The 18447-nt window shown below is 36.2% G+C and overlaps 1 protein-coding gene across 2 annotated transcripts; it reads right to left on the minus strand.

The window, feature by feature from the left end:
* Positions 1-336: 336 nt before the first annotated feature.
* Positions 337-18221, minus strand: ros1 (c-ros oncogene 1, receptor tyrosine kinase). 2 transcript variants are annotated; one of them, XM_084097788.1, is made up of 28 exons: positions 17977-18221; positions 17831-17876; positions 17570-17718; positions 16754-16889; positions 16467-16671; positions 15729-15805; positions 14415-14540; positions 13047-13231; positions 12603-12700; positions 11583-12088; positions 11209-11412; positions 11019-11129; positions 7235-7410; positions 6917-7111; positions 5835-5935; positions 5482-5696; positions 5225-5397; positions 4926-5082; positions 4703-4792; positions 3249-3378; positions 2982-3147; positions 2771-2835; positions 2045-2174; positions 1871-1968; positions 1485-1688; positions 1265-1399; positions 967-1127; positions 337-830 (listed from the first exon to the last, which is right to left on the minus strand). In XM_084097788.1, exons 1-28 carry the CDS (start codon positions 18106-18108, stop codon positions 676-678), a joined length of 4326 nt encoding a protein of 1441 aa, XP_083953914.1. In that variant the 5' UTR covers positions 18109-18221; the 3' UTR covers positions 337-675. The 2 variants fall into 2 exon arrangements, with proteins under 2 accessions (XP_083953914.1, XP_083953913.1); XM_084097787.1 differs by having other exon boundaries at positions 5225-5696.
* Between the last annotated feature and the right edge of the window lie 226 nt (positions 18222-18447).

Consider the following 18447-nt stretch of genomic DNA (forward strand, 5'->3'; position numbering starts at 1 on the left):
TTCGGAAATGTTTTAATATGCAAATGAGAAATCTAATTAAATATGCACTAATTTGCATACATTTCTAGAACAAAAATCTGAACATTGAATAAAGCCAGGTTCAAAATTCTTGTTTCTTTTTTTTTTCTTTTTTTACAAATTAGTCAAAAGGTGAGAGGGTCTTAAAAGTGTATTTTGGATGTTTTCTTTCCATTAGTCTGAGAAAACACTTTAGGAAAATCCAAAAAGCCCCAAATCTCAAAAATGACAGATGGATGAAACAGTGCTTTTGCCAGTGTCTAGGTTTTTTTTTTTTAGGAAATACAAATCTAGTTGTTTTTTATAGTGTTGATATAATGCCTTTTTATTTTTCATTCACTTTACACATTATGCATAAAATTATCATTGCTATTATTTTGCTGTTTGCATAATTTAACCAGTTAACAATTTAATCAGTTGCAAAATTTCAAGTACTGGTATTTCTTTAAGCGAATACAGATCTAACTGTTTTGCAGAATATTGATATCTGTTTATTAATCATTCAACATTATACATTAAACAGTACAATATTTATTATTATTTTATTATAATACAATATTTACAAGGAAGAAGATTACAAAAGTGAGGTCCAGCTCACAGGTCTTTGTGCAAACTTGAGGTGCCAGTGACTTCAAAAGCACATTGGCAATTATAGTCTTATCTATCTTCAGTGGGTGTCGATGTGTCTGTTCGCACACTGTCTGGGCTCTCAGCTCGATACATCAAGTAATTCAGTCCCTCGTTGCTGAGCACAGGAGACAGTACAGTTTCCAGAACTTCATCTTCATCGACACCAGTGCAGACCTCCTCCTCTGGAGAAAATCAGCAAGAGGTACATGTAATGAGTCACAAATGAATCAGATTCATAACATTTATTCCTTTTTATATGATGAAATAAAGCTAATATTTTTTGATTATATTGATATTTATATTGATATAAAATCACACCATCTTCCTGGTAGGCTTGGTTCACGTGACCTTCAGCTCCATTCTGGTTTGCTCTTTTATCCTCCACATAATCTCTCAGTTTACTCAGGATTTCCTCAAGGTACTGGAAGTTTGGCCTCTCGGTCGGTTCTTTACTCCAACAGCTCATCATCAGATTATACCTACAAAAAGCAGTAATAAAATGGAAATGTAATCTTTGCTTTTTACCATATTCATTCAAAGCACGTAATATCTTTATTTTCGCATTCAACCAATTTATAACATGTATTTGTAGAAATCACCTACTAATAACACTTACAATCTCTGTGGACATCCTGCTGGTAAAGGCAGTCGTTCACCTGTACTGATAAAGCTTAAGACTTCTTGGTTGGTGTACGTGGGATATGGAAGCTTTCCTAAAGTCATGATCTCCCATAAGAGCACACCAAATGCCCTGGAAAAAGCAAATTATAGGAAAACATATTTATTGGAATATGCATGTTACTAGATAAGTCAACATTAATACTCAAGATACTGACCAGACATCAGAATATTTATTGAAAATGCCATCGGTTAAACTCTCTGGTGACATCCAGCGAACAGGAAGCAGACCTTCGCCCTTCTTCCTGTAGTAGTCGTTCTTATACACATCACGGGCCAATCCGAAGTCTCCAATTTTAACGACCCTTTCTGGGTCTGTGTAGCTTCTTACTGACACTAAACAGTTCCTTGCGGCGATATCCCTGTACACGAACCATTGAAAGTAGTTTCATTTAAATGCATTTGGCAGACACTTTCATCCAAAGTGACTTGCATTGCATTCAAAGTGTACATTGTATGTGTTCATGCATTGAACCCATGACCTTGGCATTGTGAGCACCATGCGCTCCAGCAATGCATTAGCAGTATATGAGCACATCTTTACCTATGAACAAAGTGCATCCTTTCTAAATAAGCACATCCAGTGGCAGCATCCAAACTGACGTCCAGAAGGCTGGTGAGGTTTAGTAGCTCTTTGTGGGTCTATGAGTCATAAGAACGTGTTAGTGCTGTCAGTAAATAAGCATGTCATACAGTATATTTGAAAGCAAAGCCTAACATTGGTAGGACGAGCTCCTCTCAGGTAAGATCGAAGGTCTCCTCCTTCCATCAGCTCCAGGATGAGGTAATGCGGCTCGTTTAGCAGACACACTCCGAGCAAGCGCAGGATGTTAGGATGATTAAACTGGCTGGAGAGCCACAAACACAAAACCATGCATGATAAATGTGCTCCAAATAATCGGACAAACAAAATACCGTTCAAAAGGTTTTGGGTCAATATTGAGTAGAACAACTCTTTTCAACATTGATAATAATATGATTTTTTTCTTGAGCAGCAAATCAGCATATTAGAATGATTTCTGAAGGATCATGTGACACTGAAGACTAGAGTAATGATGCTGAAAATTCAGCTTTGATATCAAAGAAAAAAATACATTTTAAAACAGAGAACAGTTATATTTTAAATTGTAATAATATTTCACAATATTACTATATTTTTGCTAAAATAAATGAAGCCTTGGTGAGCATAAAAGAGACTTCTTACAAAACCAACCCCAAAATTTTGAACAGTGTAAATCAATAGAGTAAAACAGAGCCCCTTGGGTAAAACGCCCGTTTAGATTTTATTTTCTCCCAAAACACTGAATAACAACAGACCCCAGCACAAACATTGCCATTTGCTCTAGGCCAGGGTGCCTCATCATCATCATCATATGTTGTTCACCATTGTATCCTATTATAATCATATTTTTAGTGTGATGCTTTGAGCAAATTTTCCTTTTACCTCATCAAATGAGCTTCTTTTAAGAATTCTGTTTTCTCATAGTCGCTGGCATCTTTCCTCAGTGTCTGTGAAGAGATTGATTTGTCAGACATCATGATTGCAATCGGTAGGCTATTTGCTGAAACAGCCTACCTGTATGTATGCATGTAAATATGTATATATATATATGTTATTTAAAGTGGAACATTTAAACAGTTTAAACCAAATGCACCTTGACAGCCACTCTCCTCTCTGGCACAACTCCAGTGATTTGGTTGCCAACTGTAACACCTTCATAAACTTCTCCAAAAGCACCACTACCCAACAACCTCTGGAGCTTCAGACATTCTCTAGGAAACACGGGAAGTGACTCAATCTCTCCCTGGGCAGGTTTGGCACTGGGGAAAGTTGTTTAAATATTAACACACTTTTGTGGTTTTAGATGCAACAAAATCATATTAAAATGAAGCTTTAGTTTGTAAGTGATGTTTACGTGTACCTGATGGCAAAGCAGGCGTTCCCAAGACCAACTAAACCTCGAATATACTCCAACTCCACATCTGGATGGATGTGCACATCGGTTTGTGTAATTGTCCCATGATCTTTTTTCTTACGGCGTCTGTGCCAAACTACATCAAAACAGCAGGGGAAGTAAATGTTGCACATCTACATCAAAACAGAAGTAAATGTTGTACTTTCATATATTTGATATGCCTGCTCAATCGGTCCAAAGACAGTTTCCGATAAGTGGGTGAAGGTTAACTGCGTGTACTGTCTTTTAGGTTGGAATGCCAATTGGTTATTGGTCATATAGTTTAGCAGCACATTTGATTATTCTATTTAAGCCTTATCCCCATTCACTCGGGTACCAAAGTCGCACAGGGTCCTCACACCGGCCGTTAATTTTTTGCGGGCCCACGATCACAAACTTACCAGTCTGATCAATAACTTGGTTATGACTAAAGCAATTTAACAATGCCGCCCATGCTTGCTATTGTTAAAACGTACCCATGTAGCCCCCATACAGTTGCCTACATAACAACTTAGTTAGAGCCCAAACAATAACCAGAGGTTATGGGCTAGTACATTAAAATAATGCTGCTCCAATGCTTGCTATACCTCAATAGCATTTTTATCTAGCCTAACAACTTAGTTAAAGTCAAGCAGTTAGTCAGGAATCTAAAATCTCACCAGATGTGTCATCCCATACTCCATCTAACCTGAGATCTAGTATGTACTTAACCCTGGACGCAGCTTTGCAGTAACAATGGTTACGAAGTTATCTACTAAAGTTAATCATTTCAGAGTAAGTCTGAATAAATCCAAACGTTACAATTTATTAATGCTCAGGTTAATGTATCATGCCATTACATACACATCAAATGCTCTGGAATAAAGAGAAAAGATGCAAACCTGACACTAGAAAAATTCATAATGCATAACCCTAACCCTAACCCTAACCCTAACCCTGCATTACGGGCTAAACTGAACTATTCAAATCGCCAAGCCTCTTGTGGCATTTCTTTAAGGACTCAGATCGAGACAGACCCTTCTTTCACATGGAAACATTTACTAACAATGGGAATTTGCATTCAGAGTTTACACCTTTTGAGGGCAGGATGCCATATGAAAGACCCACCCTCCTCTGTAAGCAAGATATCTCTAAACTCTTAAAAACTTAATTATCTTTTGGTTTACTTCTGGAGACGAGACCATTGTACCAGTCACACTGAGAAATTTCAAATGATACCAGACATGTATAGTGGTGTATGATAATTATTCACATGAAACCATATAGATTTTTGGGTGAATTTTGGTGATCTTAGCATGAGAGAGAGAAAGAATGGGGGAAGAGGGAAAGAGATGTAGATTAGGGTGATTTGACTTGGCAATTTCCTTTGTTTTCCTTTGTTTGTCTTTTATAAAAGGGAATTGTGTCATTTGTGTACTTACTGACTGCTGCGACGATGAGAATAATCAGTGTAAAACCAGCAGCGACTGATACAATCACAATAATCAACGTCATGTCAGTGTCTGAAGTACCTGCGATGACAACCACAGTGCATTTAAAATGCCTTTTTCTATTAGATACATTTTCATTAAAATGGAAGGTATGCAATGTATTTTTTTTCTTAATCATCTGCTTTATATATATTCAATGATGCAGCATTCTTACCAGGAGTAATGAAAGTTGTTTGTGTTGATTCCCCTCTACCCCAATATGAAAAGGGTGTTATGGTGATGTTAAATTTGGCTCCTGGTTTGAATCGTGTGACGTTTATGACAGTTTCGGAAAACGTATTAACAGGGTGACAATATCTGGTGGGGTATTTCTGCAGAAATGTGTTGGAAATACATCATCAATACATTTTACACAAAAAAATAAAACATTGAAACATTGTTTTCTTTTAAAGTACTTTTTAAAGATATTTACAATATCTAGTTTACAATAATAAACAAAATTCGATGTAGTACATTTTGAAGCTGTTCCACATTTTTCCACAGTTCCTTAGACACTACACAATAAATCACTGTCCCGTAGTCAACACTGCTGGGTTCCCAGCGTATCTGAAAAAATTTGTCATTCCCTTCAAGAACAATTTTGGAAACTGCAGGTGGAATAACTAAAGGAGGAGATACAAATCCATCTGGGATACAAACACAAAGACACAAAATGATTATGATAATCACATACAGCAAAATGACATATGATATGTTAACACAGTGCTGACCTGGAAGAGGTTTCAGCATTTGCTGTACAACAGAAAACGCTGTCAGTGTTTTGCTGGAAGACATAAGGACACTGTTGTTTTGGTTCAACTCCTGAATCCTGAGCTGTTTGTTCTCATCCAACCAAACAAGTCGTCTGCTATAGGAGCCCACTTGATGATATGAGATTTGAGATGTGGTCCATCTTGCAAATTCCACCACTTTAGACTTCTGCGTCCTTTAAAGTTAAAGCAAATGGACGAATTTATGCAAATCATTAAAAAACTAAATTTATTCAATAAGAAAATATTATTATGAGCCAAATTGGTCATTCATTAATGAGATCTAGCTGTTCAACATTTGTATATGTACCAACCTGAGAGGACTGATGTTGACTCTGTAAAGATTCAACAGGGAGCCGTCCTGTACCAACCAATACAGATTTCCTTCCATCACATTCAAAGTGATACCAGCGACCTATAATTTAGAGATTTTCGTCTGTGAAATAAAACTTTTCGCTGAGGCTGGACTCAAGAGTCTACAGGGTGTGTATGTAAAATGGGTACACTACCGTTCAAAAGTTTGGGGTCAGTATGATTTTAATAAAAAGAAGAAGAAATTCTTACTTTAATTCACCAAGTATGCATTAAATTGATCTAAAAAGACAGTAAAGACTAAATACAAAAGATTTCTATTTCAAAATAAATGCTGTTCTTTTGAACTTTCGGTAACACTTTATTTTACAGTGTCATTTTTACACGTGTTACATGTAGTTACTATAGTAATAACTATTAATTATGCATAATTACATGCAACTAACCCCTTAACCAAACCAAACCCTATTCCTAACTCTTTAGTACATGTAGTTGCTTAATTTTACTTAGTACTTAAATGTATAATTACAGTGTAACAAAGACACCTTAAAATAAAGTGTAACCCAGTAAATTATGCATAATTACATACAACTAACCCTAAACCAAACCCTAATCCTAACCCTATAGTAAGTACACGTAGTTCATTAATATTACAGTATAAATACTGTGTAACAAAGACACCTTAAAATAAAGTGTAACCGAACTTTCTATTCATCAAAGAATCCAGAAGAAACTGTTTCATGGTTTCCACAGAAATATTAAGCAGCACAACTATTTTCAACATTGATAATAATAAGAAATGTTTCTTAAGCAGCAAATCAGCATATTAGAATGATTTCTGAAGGATCATGAAGGAGTAATGATGCTGAAAATGTAATTTTGCCATCACAAGAATAAATAACTTTTTAAAATAGATACCAGTTATTTTAAAATTGTAATAATATTTCACAATATTATTTGTTTACTATTATATAGTTTCACTATATCCCAGTAAGAATAAAAGTCTTCTAAAAAAACTATTCAAATCTTACAGACCCCAAACTTTTGAATGGTAGTGTATTAGCAGTGTATATTAGGTCCTCACCTCCTTCCCTGAGAACACACTCAGTTTATCCAGGAGCTGGAAGTCTTCTCCATCCAGTCTACAGCCTTCTACTGATGTTTCAGTGGTCCAGTAGATGGCAGCATTCAATGAATCAATCACCAAACCAAGAATCTTCTGCTCTGCTTGAAGAAATATCTCAACCCCATGACCAGATGCAGGAGACCCTCGGCATATCTGATAAGAGATGCAAGATGGCTCACAATTAGTTCATATAAAATCAATAAAGGATTAGTAGCTTCTGTTCATTATGTCTTCAATATTTCACTTATTCAAGCATGACTTAATTTAAAAGCATACCTGATTTGAGTTGCAGCTCCAGTATAGATACTGTCCCAGCCAGTCAAAGGCCAGCGCTTCAGCATTCATGGGCGATGGCATTGTCATCACACTCAGAGACTGATTACCCAGTTCAATCCAGTTAATGTGTCCCGAACTGTTAGTCCAGTAGATTGTGGAGCTATACCAATCCATGCCTGCTCATCACGAAAGAAGAACATGCTATTGACCTTGTTTTATAGGGAGTTGCATTGTGAAATATGGGATGCATAATGATGTTCTATAGTTATAGTTTTTTATTGCATTATATAACTAAAATATTTTAAAACAAGTGGAATGTATTCTACTGTTGAAAAGTTTAGGGTCGGTAAGATTTCTCTTTTTTTAAAGAAATTAATACTTTTATTCCACAAAGGTGCACTAAATCGATCAAAAGTGACTGTAAATACATATATAATGTTACAAAATATTTTTATTTTAAGTAACTTTTTACATAATTACATTTTAAATACAGTGAGGAAAATAAGTATTTGAACACCCTGCTATTTTGCAAGTTCTCCCACTTGGAAATCATGGAGGGGTCTGAAATTGTCATCGTAGGTGCATGTCCACTGTGAGAGACATAATCTAAAAAAAAAAAAAATCCAGAAATCACAATATATGATTTTTTAACTATTTATTTGTATGATACAGCTGCAAATAAGTATTTGAACACCTGTCTATCAGCTATAATTCTGACCCTCAAAGACCTGTTAGTCTGCCTTTAAAATGTCCACCTCCACTCCATTTATTATCCTAAATTAGATGCACCTGTTTGAGGTCATTAGCTGCATAAAGACACCTGTCCACCCCATACAATCAGTAAGAATCCAACTACTAACATGGCCAAGACCAAAGAGCTGTCCAAAGACACTAGAGACAAAATTGTACACCTCCACAAGGCTGGAAAGGGCTACGGGGAAAGGGCTGGAAAGGGCTGCTTGCCAAGCAGCTTGGTGAAAAAAGGTCCACTGTTGGAGCAATCATTAGAAAATGGAAGAAGCTAAACATGACTGTCAATCTCCCTCGGACTGGGGCTCCATGCAAGATCTCACCTCGTGGGGTCTCAATGATCCTAAGAAAGGTGAGAAATCAGCCCAGAACTACACGGGAGGAGCTGGTCAATGACCTGAAAAGAGCTGGGACCACCGTTTCCAAGGTTACTGTTGGTAATTCACTAAGACGTCATGGTTTGAAATCATGCATGGCACGGAAGGTTCCCCTGCTTAAACCAGCACATGTCAAGGCCCGTCTTAAGTTTGCCAATGACCATTTGGATGATCCAGAGGAGTCATGGGAGAAAGTCATGTGGTCAGATGAGACCAAAATAGAACTTTTTGGTCATAATTCCACTAACCGTGTTTGGAGTAAGAAGAATGATGAGTACCATCCCAAGAACACCATCCCTACTGTGAAGCATGGGGGTGGTAGCATCATGCTTTGGGGGTGTTTTTCTGCACATGGGACAGGGCGACTGCACTGTATTAAGGAGAGGATGACCAGGGCCATGTATTGCGAGATTTGGGGGAACAACCTCCTTCCCTCAGTTAGAGCATTGAAGATGGGTCGAGGCTGGGTCTTCCAACATGACAATGACCCGAAGCACACAGCCAGGATAACCAAGGAGTGGCTCTGTAAGAAGCATATCAAGGTTCTGGCGTGGCCTAGCCAGTCTCCAGACCTAAACCCAATAGAGAATCTTTGGAGGGAGCTCAAACTCCGTGTTTCTCAGTGACAGCCCAGAAACCTGACTGATCTAGAGAAGATCTGTGTGGAGGAATGGGCCAAAATCCCTCCTGCAGTGTGTGCAAACCTGGTGAAAAACTACAGGAAACGTTTGACCTCTGTAATTGCAAACAAAGGCTACTGTACCAAATATTAACATTGATTTTCTCAGGTGTTCAAATACTTATTTGCAGCTGTATCATACAAATAAATAGTTAAAAAATCATACATTGTGATTTCTGGATTTTTTTTTTTTAGATTATGTCTCTCACAGTGGACATGCACCTACGATGACAATTTCAGACCCCTCCATGATTTCCAAGTGGGAGAACTTGCAAAATAGCAGGGTGTTCAAATACTTATTTTCCTCACTGTATATTAAAATAGAAAACATTTATTTTAAATTGTAATAATATTTCATAATGTTAATGTATTTTTTTATATAAAGAAAATTCAATGAGACTTAAAATGTACAGACCCCGAAGTTTTGAATGGTAGTGTATCACAAGCACACTTATCAATAAGAACACATCACAAAATGTTTGTTGGGTTTCAAAATATGAAACATTAAATATATTGTTCAAAAAGAAGGCAAAAGGTCTTCGACACATTTTGGTTGTCAAACTTTATGGATAGTGTTGGGGAAAGTTACTTTTAAAATTGCATTACAAAATTGAGTAACTCCCTAAAGCATTTGCGTATTGCTTTTCTCACCTGGGCGGGTCTCGCGCCTTGTTTGTTTTATAATATTAAAAAACAAAAATAAAAAAAACCCAATAAAGGTTTCACACCAGGGCGCAGTTGTTAAAAAGTTTAATCTGGATCAGAACTGTCTGGATTTGGAAATCCCATATTATTTCTATCCAGGATAAGGTAATCCATCTTACTTTTGTGCCAATTTTTCAAAGCAAAATTGGATTGGATCACCCAGATACACCATTTTTAATATTACCAAATGGGATTGCTCTAAATGAGATCACATATCATAATGTAGGCTACTTGCTATGTAAAAAAACCAATAACAACAGGTAGAATAGGTAATGTGGGATCACTTTAAGTGTTTTTATTTGAAGAAACAGAAAACAGCACAATAAAACACTACAAACATCCCTTTCCAATTTCAATTTCCTTTAAACAGTCAGACCCTTACGGAGCCCCTAAAGAAACATGGTGATGGAAAAAATATGAGATGGGAGAAAAAAAATGTCACTGTTTTTGCAATCTCTCAGTAAAGTTTTGTGTTGCGTTCACCCAAAAAACTTTGAGTTCGCTCGCAAAGAACTGAAAAGTTTTGCAATCAATAGCAAAGTTTCTCAGAGGAACACAAAATATTTGCGAGAGAACGCAAAAGCATTAAAAGATAAGTTTTCTTCCCATCTCCTATTTTTTTTGTCCCTTTAGGGGCTCCATAGCCCCTCATCTGACCCACAGCAAATAAATAAAAAGAAAAAGAAAATAAACTACTTTTGATTGTTTCATTGTGATTGAACGCTCAAACAAAACTTTTAGTTGTGCGGCTGATCTGGATTGCAGAAGAATAAGATGCAGGAGAAGAAAGTTCAGCACTCTTTACATTATAAGGTCATCTTTGCTTATTTATATGGTTGAACTTGAGTTACTTATTTGAAAAAGTAACTCAAATATTTTTTTGTAAATTTAAAAGTAATGAGTTACTTTACTAGTTACTTGAAAAAGTAATCTGATATGGTAACTTGCATTGCTGAATGTGTAATGTGTTTCCCCCAACACTGTCTATGGAACGTTTATGGTTAATATAATGAACTACACACCTGTGGTTATTCTGCTAGGACACTTGTGTGGGACCAACAGGTTAAAAAATATTGGAAAAAGTGCCTCAGAAAGTGAAGTTAGATCTGAGAGGTGCAGCATAATTTATTTACAGGTGCCACATAGTTTGATATTTTGTATCTAATGCAGTGAAAATTATTTTTTTTAAACTGTGACTTAGTTGTTCAAAAGAGTCCAAATACCTTTTGGGTCCACTGTTATGGTCTATATATGATTTTTTCTGGTTTCTTACCTTTCACATCTCCAATATAAGACACTATTGGTTCCATTAATTCAATGCTCTCCAAATCTTGCTTCCATATTTCATCATCACTTGCAGCAGCAATATATGGGAGCTCATCGGCTGAAAACAAAGATGACTTTTATGTAGTGGCCATTTTAAAAACATTAAAGTAAATGATAAAATGCATCAATATAATCACCAGGCTGAAGAGTTGTTCCTTCATATGAGACTGATCTGGAGCATCCAGCAGGAGAACAAGCCCTGACTGTGACGCTGTACCGCTGTGAGCTCTGCAGATCTGGGACGGTTACATGTGTGCCAGTTTTTCCACTAAATCTCATCACGACCAAACCATTCACAGAGCAGTTTATAGCATAAGTCCAATTTTGCCAGGCAGATGGACCTGTGTGGAACAAAACTGCATTTGTTTAATGGACAACAGCAATTGTAATGTTTAGCAAAATTTAATCTAAACCAATAAACCTTGCTTTAATAAATTAATAAAAAATATTTTAAAAAATAGTCACCTACTAATAAAAAACCCAATAGTGCTATTAACTTGGTCTCACTCACTTGCACCAGTCATATTTTCAGGTTTATCCCAATAGACATTGGCTTTATCTGATCCAAACAGGACTTGTAGATGTCTTGGCTTTCGTGGCACAGGATAAGGTTGCGCGGATGCGCTAAGATCACAGAGATTACCAAATCCATCATTTTGAATATGGATGGCATCACAGTCCATCGCGAATTCATTGAAGGTGGCCACTTGACTCTGGCCAACTTGTTTATAAAGTGCATATCCATTGGTGAGCATGAAGAAATCATCCTCATAAACAATGCTGTTTGCTTCAAAGTTAATGTTTTTGTACAGCGTAATGGGGAATAATCCATCCATAGATGTGGCGTTGAGCGTTTGATCACTTTTGTCGTGATAAACCAGTCTCTTATTGGGGAAACTGACCACAAAGTTGGAGACCGAATGTGTTTTTACGATGTGACTTATCTCATGTTGTTGGCCAGAGACGTCTGGAAGGGGGCAACGGTATATTCCACTGCTCAGCAGCAAGAACAGCCATCTGACAATACAATTTTTCAATTTTATTAAATTACTCTTTACTTAAAGGTATAGTTCACCCAAAAATGAAAATTCTGTCATCATTTACTCACCCTCAAGTTGTTCCAAACCTGTATGAGTTTCTTTCTTCTGTTGAACACAAAAATAAGATATTTTGTAGAATATGGGTAACCAAACAGTTGATGGGCCCCATTGACTTCCATGGTATGGAAAAAAAAATATTATGTAAGTCAGTTTGGTTACCGACATTCTTCAAAATATCTTCTTTTGTGTTCAACAGAAGAAAGAACTCCATACAGGCTTGGAACAACCTGAGGGTGAGTAAATGATGACAGAATTTTCATTTTTGGGTGAACTATTCCTATAAAACCAACAAAATAATAAACTAAAATCTTGTCTCTAAAGGATATGATAAAAAAAAATACTGTAATGCAGAGGGTTTATACAATGTTTTGAGACATTGATTTACATTCAAGCTTAACCAAACAGTATTTAATAATGTTTATGATTCTCACCCATTATACGGATCTGCAATAATATTTACAATGTCACTGGAAAGGTTGAGATTTATATCCACTGGAATGGAACAGTCATCCAATCCACAATAGTAGACCTGCATTTGATTTTTGTGGGAAATAAAGTTTGATGACAGCATTAAAATAAAATTCCAATTTCAAACTAATTCATCTCTCTGTATGGCATCTGTTACATTTCGAATTGCTTTTTAGTTTGTAAACACAAGTAAAATTTATATATGCTTATATTGGGTTTTTTTGTAAAAAAAATGAAATTTGATATGATGTTTATCTTTAGAGTTGTCTAAATTGTCATTTTAGCCCCTATTTAAAGGTAAATACACACAATGTGCAAATTGTAATGCACAATGGGAGTCTATGGGGTAGGATGTTCCAGAACATTTAAATGTTGTTTTTAAAGTGCGATAAACGATAAATACACACCCTTCCACTGGAAACATAGTAAATCCTCTGATAAAGCCAGTCTACAGTCAGTGCTGTGACCTCCAGCGGGGCAGAGTGCAGAAGTTTGAGATCTGAGTGGTCAGTCAGATTTCCAGCCCCTTTCGACCAGATACGAGTCCCTTCAGAGAAGTAGACATGGTTGGAACTGTAGTGCACTGCCACCCCTGTAAAAAAAACAAAAAAAAAACAATGAGAGGCCAGAAAGCAAGGACCATCTACGTCTAAAGGAAATTCGTATTGCTTAAAGGTACACTGTGTAGGAATTTCTCCCATCTAGCAGTGAAATTGTATTTTGCATTCAAACGAATAGTGCTCACTAGCGCCTCGCTTTTTCAATTGCAACACAGTGGCCGTTATGTACCAAGAAGCTATGACAACATGTCTTCCAATAGCACTTCATCGAGTTTTCTTTCAGGTGATGAGGTTCGTTATTTCAAACAAACTGCAACTTGACACACACCAAACAAACGAATGTTACAGTATGAATCACAGACTGTAAAAAGCATGAACTATGCTAATTAGAAGTGATACATTCTTTATTCGTTTATTTTTCGATGTATGTGCATTGTTAGATATCATCATCAGGTGATTCAACGGTAGGGAGAGGACGTCGCTTTTTTGGCGACGAGGATTCCTTCTCCTGTGGCTCGGCATAAGTATGATCCTGCATTATGAAGTACCGTGCAGTGCAGCCTTTCAAATTTGCCGGGGCAGTGACAAGCGCCTCTCACTGATCTCCTTGTCCGTTTCAGCTGCTTTCAGTCACGTGACGCTGGCTCTGAATGGAAACGCGTTGAGGTAGGCTAGTGCTTTTTGTCTCTCTGCTATTATAGTTTTTCAAAATGGCGGAACGACATGGAAGCCTCCTTGGACTTACCCGTCCAATGTAAATAAAGATAAGAAATTCTTTGCTTACGAGGAGAAGTCAGATCATTGGCAGAGGTAATTTTACACCAATGATGACATATTTATGAATAAAGACATTGATTTTAGCTAAATACTTAAAAAACTACACAGTGTACCTTTAAAGGTTGCTATTCCAAAGCTATACTTTAAATTTAAATATCAACTTTGTATCATTGTTCCTCTTAAATCATTACAATAAATAAACATGCAGGTAATTGTTGATAAAGTATAGAGCTATTGTGTGTAGTATAACTCAGATAATTTGGTCTTTTGTGAAATGGGATACACTTTAGTTTACTTGGGTCTTTCTCAGTATCTTCTTACTGTCTATGAGAAACAACTGAGATATTGAAGTATACTCTCATTTGTGATTCTTCTTTCCTATGGGCATTCCTGTATGGTGGAGATGTTAAAAATGTAATGATATGCAGAGGAATGGACCTGTGATGTTGCTCTGGATTAGACTATCTGAGAGACACAGCGCTGTAGTGAAGAAACCTGCATCCTCTTCTCTCATCCTTAAAGAGTTCCATCTGGACGCAAAGACCCAGCGGCCTCCATTCTGCTCTGAAAAGCATCACAGACGAAGCGATACGATTGTTTATTTCAAGTCATTGCAAACACGATGCATTGAGAAACATTAGCAGAAGAGTTGAAGTATTTCGGCTGCATGAAGCTTTCCGTGATTTCGCCAAGTAATTCTTGGATTAACATCCTCAGATTTTAAGTTTGGTTTAAAGGAAATTGATGTGCTTTTTCAGTGTTGGTGCCAATATTTAAAAGTTGGGGTTTTTTTCAAAAAACTTTGAAAGTGTCACAACTAGTGTTGTATAAAGTGCACGAAGACGAAGGTTCAGAGCTCAAATACATCAAAATACAATACTCAAATACTTGAGCAAACATACAGGTGATAATGAGTGCATAGTTGAACATAATTCGTGAAAACAAATGAATGACGATGACAAAACGTGATTATGGCAGAAAGAAGTTTCTTATGCTCACCAAGGCTGCATTTATTTGATCAAATATACAGTAAAAACTAACCATGTAAAATATTACTACATTTTAAAATAATAACTGTTTTATATTTTAATATATTTTAAAATGTAATTTATTCCTGTGATGGCAAAGCTGGATTTTCAGCATCATTACTCCACTCTTCAGTGTCACGTGATCCTTCAGAAATCATGCTAGTATAGGTAATAATATACAGTAATAGAGAGATTATTAAGAAATATTTCTTATTATTATCAATGTTGAAAACAGTTGTGTTGTCTTATATTTTTGTGGAACCCGAATTTTTCAAAATCCTTTGTTGATTAGAAAGTTCAAAAGATGTATTTGAAACAGAAATCTTTTGTAACGTTATAAATGATCTCTACTGTCACTTTTGATCAATTTATTGATTAAAAGTATTAATTTCTTTTAAAAAAACACACAGTCCCCAAACTTTTGAACGGTAATGTAGGCCTATATTTACAGTGAAATAATACTTTATTATAATGTATTATTATTATATGAATTATTATTTTTTAAATCACCAAATTGTAGACTATAATACAAGAAATTGCAGAAATAAAAATATCACTAAATATTTTAGAATAGAACATGTTTATTATTAATTTACAATTGTAGCAAAAGTAATGTTGCTCCAGGACTTTTTTATTTTTATTTTTTAAATCCAAGAAAGCATCCTATACTTGGCAAAATTAGGGTCATCTTTGCAGGAAAGTTTCACTGTGAGCTTAAACTAACCAACTTGTGCTGGCGTTGTTATGCTGCCTTCAGCAACTGAACCCTGGCCCTCTTGATTTACAGCAGCTATTGAGATCCTGTGTAAGTCACAGTAAGTACAAGCATGATTTTATATCAACAAAAAATAATAACATCAAACTGCAAGTAATACCAAGCCCATGGTTTGGAATCCCAAGGGTGCACAGAAATGTAAAAATGTATAGGCCTACCTAAAGGGATAGTTCACCCAAAAAATCTCACCCTCATGTTGTTCCGAACCCGTAAGACATTCGTTCATCTTCGGAACACAAATGAAGATCTTTTTAATGAAATCTGAGAGCTTTCTGTCCCTCTGTTGACAGCTACGCAACTACCACTTCCAAGCCCCAGAAAGGTAGCAAAGACTTCATTAAAGTAATCCATGTGACTATTTTATGAAGTGACACAAGTGCTTTATTTGCGCAAAAACAACAACAACATAATTTACAAATTATTAGTGCGTTCACACAGCAACATTTGTTCTTAAGTCAACACAACAGTTGACGTGAGTTGACAGTTGAGTTGACGCACGAACTCGCGTTTGGAGATTATTTTGAACCGAAGTCTTATGGGTTTGGAAAGACATGAGGGTGAGTAATTAATAACAGAATTTCCATGGCTGGGTGAACTAACCCTTTAAAAGCATTGTATATTGCATTCTATGTTGCATTAAAGTTTAAAATGCATAACTATAAAAATGAGACTGTGTATGCACACTACCTATATGTAGTGTTATGGATCGTTGGGTAGAATGTGTTGAAGAATACATTTCCTCCTGTTGCGACACTGATGACTTGTTCATTGGATGTGAGATTGAGGTTGAAGCCCAAGATGAGTCCTCCTGGTTTCTCGGGTAGAGACCAGCGAACCTCCACACTCTGTCCAGACACGCTCTCAATACTCTCAATGGACGGGCTGGAGGGCACTTTTGGAAGAGAAACATTTTAAACAACTGATTTTGAAACATAATGCAAAAAGACTGTTGATCAATTGTTGATTTAACCTACGTCCAAAAGGGTTTGTTTGGAACCAACGGCTTGCTGGAGAACACGCGTGTATTTCTGCTGTCACGGCCCAAACCCTGAACTTATAGTAGGTAAAAGGTTCCAACTGTTTGACGGTGTATGTTGATTCTGTAACATTCTATGAGGAAAAAAACAAAGCATTGCCAAAATGATTAATCTAAACAAACTGTAAAGAAATGTACCGGTGATATTTCATGCCAAGTTTTGATCAATAAGTTATGACAACATGTTTTTACGTTGCTTTAACTCATCAAAATAAGTTAAGCAATTTTCAAAACAATTAATAAGTTTAACTAGATTCAACCATTTTTTAAGTCAGTTTAATGTAATTTAAGTTGAAATGACGTAAACATCTGAGTTGACTGTACTTAAAAAATTTAAGGCAGCAACTTTTTTTTATAGTGTAGACTTAGTGAGCATAAGAGAAATTATACAAATCTAACTACATATAAAATACATTTATACATCACATTAATATCTTTATACTGAATTGAATTTAAGCTAATTTTAATGATTAAAAAAAATCATGTTAATCATTATGAACAGAGTAGGGCAGATTTGGGAGAAGTTGTCATTGAAATAATGTCACAATGCAAAATATCTTAATGGTCATAAAATAGCCTTTATAGATGCAAAAATATGTTGTTGTTTTTTCTTTTGATTTTTAAAATTAAACATAACCTGAATATTCTTTGTTTCCAAATGCATGATGCTGTATTTCACTCAATAATAATGTAAATGCAACAAATAATTATTAGTCATCAATATTACAAATATAAACATAAAATCATTCAGTACCTCTGCTTGTGCCCAAATCCCAGACAGACTAGGACCGGTCCACTGAAGAATATACACCACATCAGACTGATTCAGGGACTCCCAGCTCATAGTTATGTTATGAGATCCAATCCAGGTTGAATAAGGTGCTGCGAGCTGACACACAACATCTAGACAGGAAGATTGTAGATGTTTGTAAACCAATAAGTAGGCAGAAACCGAAGTGAAAGAAGCAAATAAGTTGTAAATTGATTACAAAACCTTGGCAGTAGTCCTACTCACTTTGGCAAATGGCATCCGTACACTGTTTGAAGCCACTTCTGGCTGTCTACAATTACAATATTTCAGACATTAGCACAAGTAAATTGAGGGGGGGAAAAAATCAATACTGTTCCAGACTACAGATGAACAAATCTTAAGAATCTTACCATGGGGTGAACTGAGGCATCAAGAAGCCATTCATCACATGATGAGGCTCTGAGACAAATAAGCAGAAATAGTAGTGCTGAAACAAACTTTAAACCTGCAATTTCCTTCCTTTTGCCATAAATCTTTTCCATTTCACATGCACCGAACTTCTGGAACCAAAGCACACCCTGAAGCTACAGCTTAAATGTTCACATGACTGTAGGGATATTCCCAAAAACCTAAAATATCGATCAGTAACACGCAATCATGGTGGCCCTTTAACAGTCCCTCCAAGTCTGTGGTCACCTGGTCCGTGTGGCACAGGTGTGTCGAACAAGAAAGCAGACAGAAACAGGTGTTTCGTAAGAATACCGTCGAAGTATGTGTCATATATCATTGGCGGATAACCATGCAGACAGATTAAGCAGACTGAAGGTCACTTGGCTGTAAAGTATAGAAGTTCTTATCTTTATAGTTGTTGGAGATGGATT

This window comes from Abramis brama (assembly GCF_963993115.1).
Source record: "Abramis brama genome assembly, chromosome: 21".
Taxonomy (NCBI): domain Eukaryota; kingdom Metazoa; phylum Chordata; class Actinopteri; order Cypriniformes; family Leuciscidae; genus Abramis; species Abramis brama.

Excerpts from the sequence above, each read along its gene's own strand:
- ros1 (XM_084097787.1), bottom strand. The coding sequence starts at position 18,108 with ATGGAAAAGATTTATGGCAAAAGGAAGGAAATTGCAGGTTTAAAGTTT. Across the intron at positions 17,719-17,830 it reads TACGGATGCCATTTGCCAAA|ATGTTGTGTGTCAGCTCGCA; the intron begins GTGAGTAGGACT and ends CTTCCTGTCTAG. Across the intron at positions 2,175-2,770 it reads AAAGAAGCTCATTTGATGAG|CCAGTTTAATCATCCTAACA; the intron begins GTAAAAGGAAAA and ends GTGGCTCTCCAG.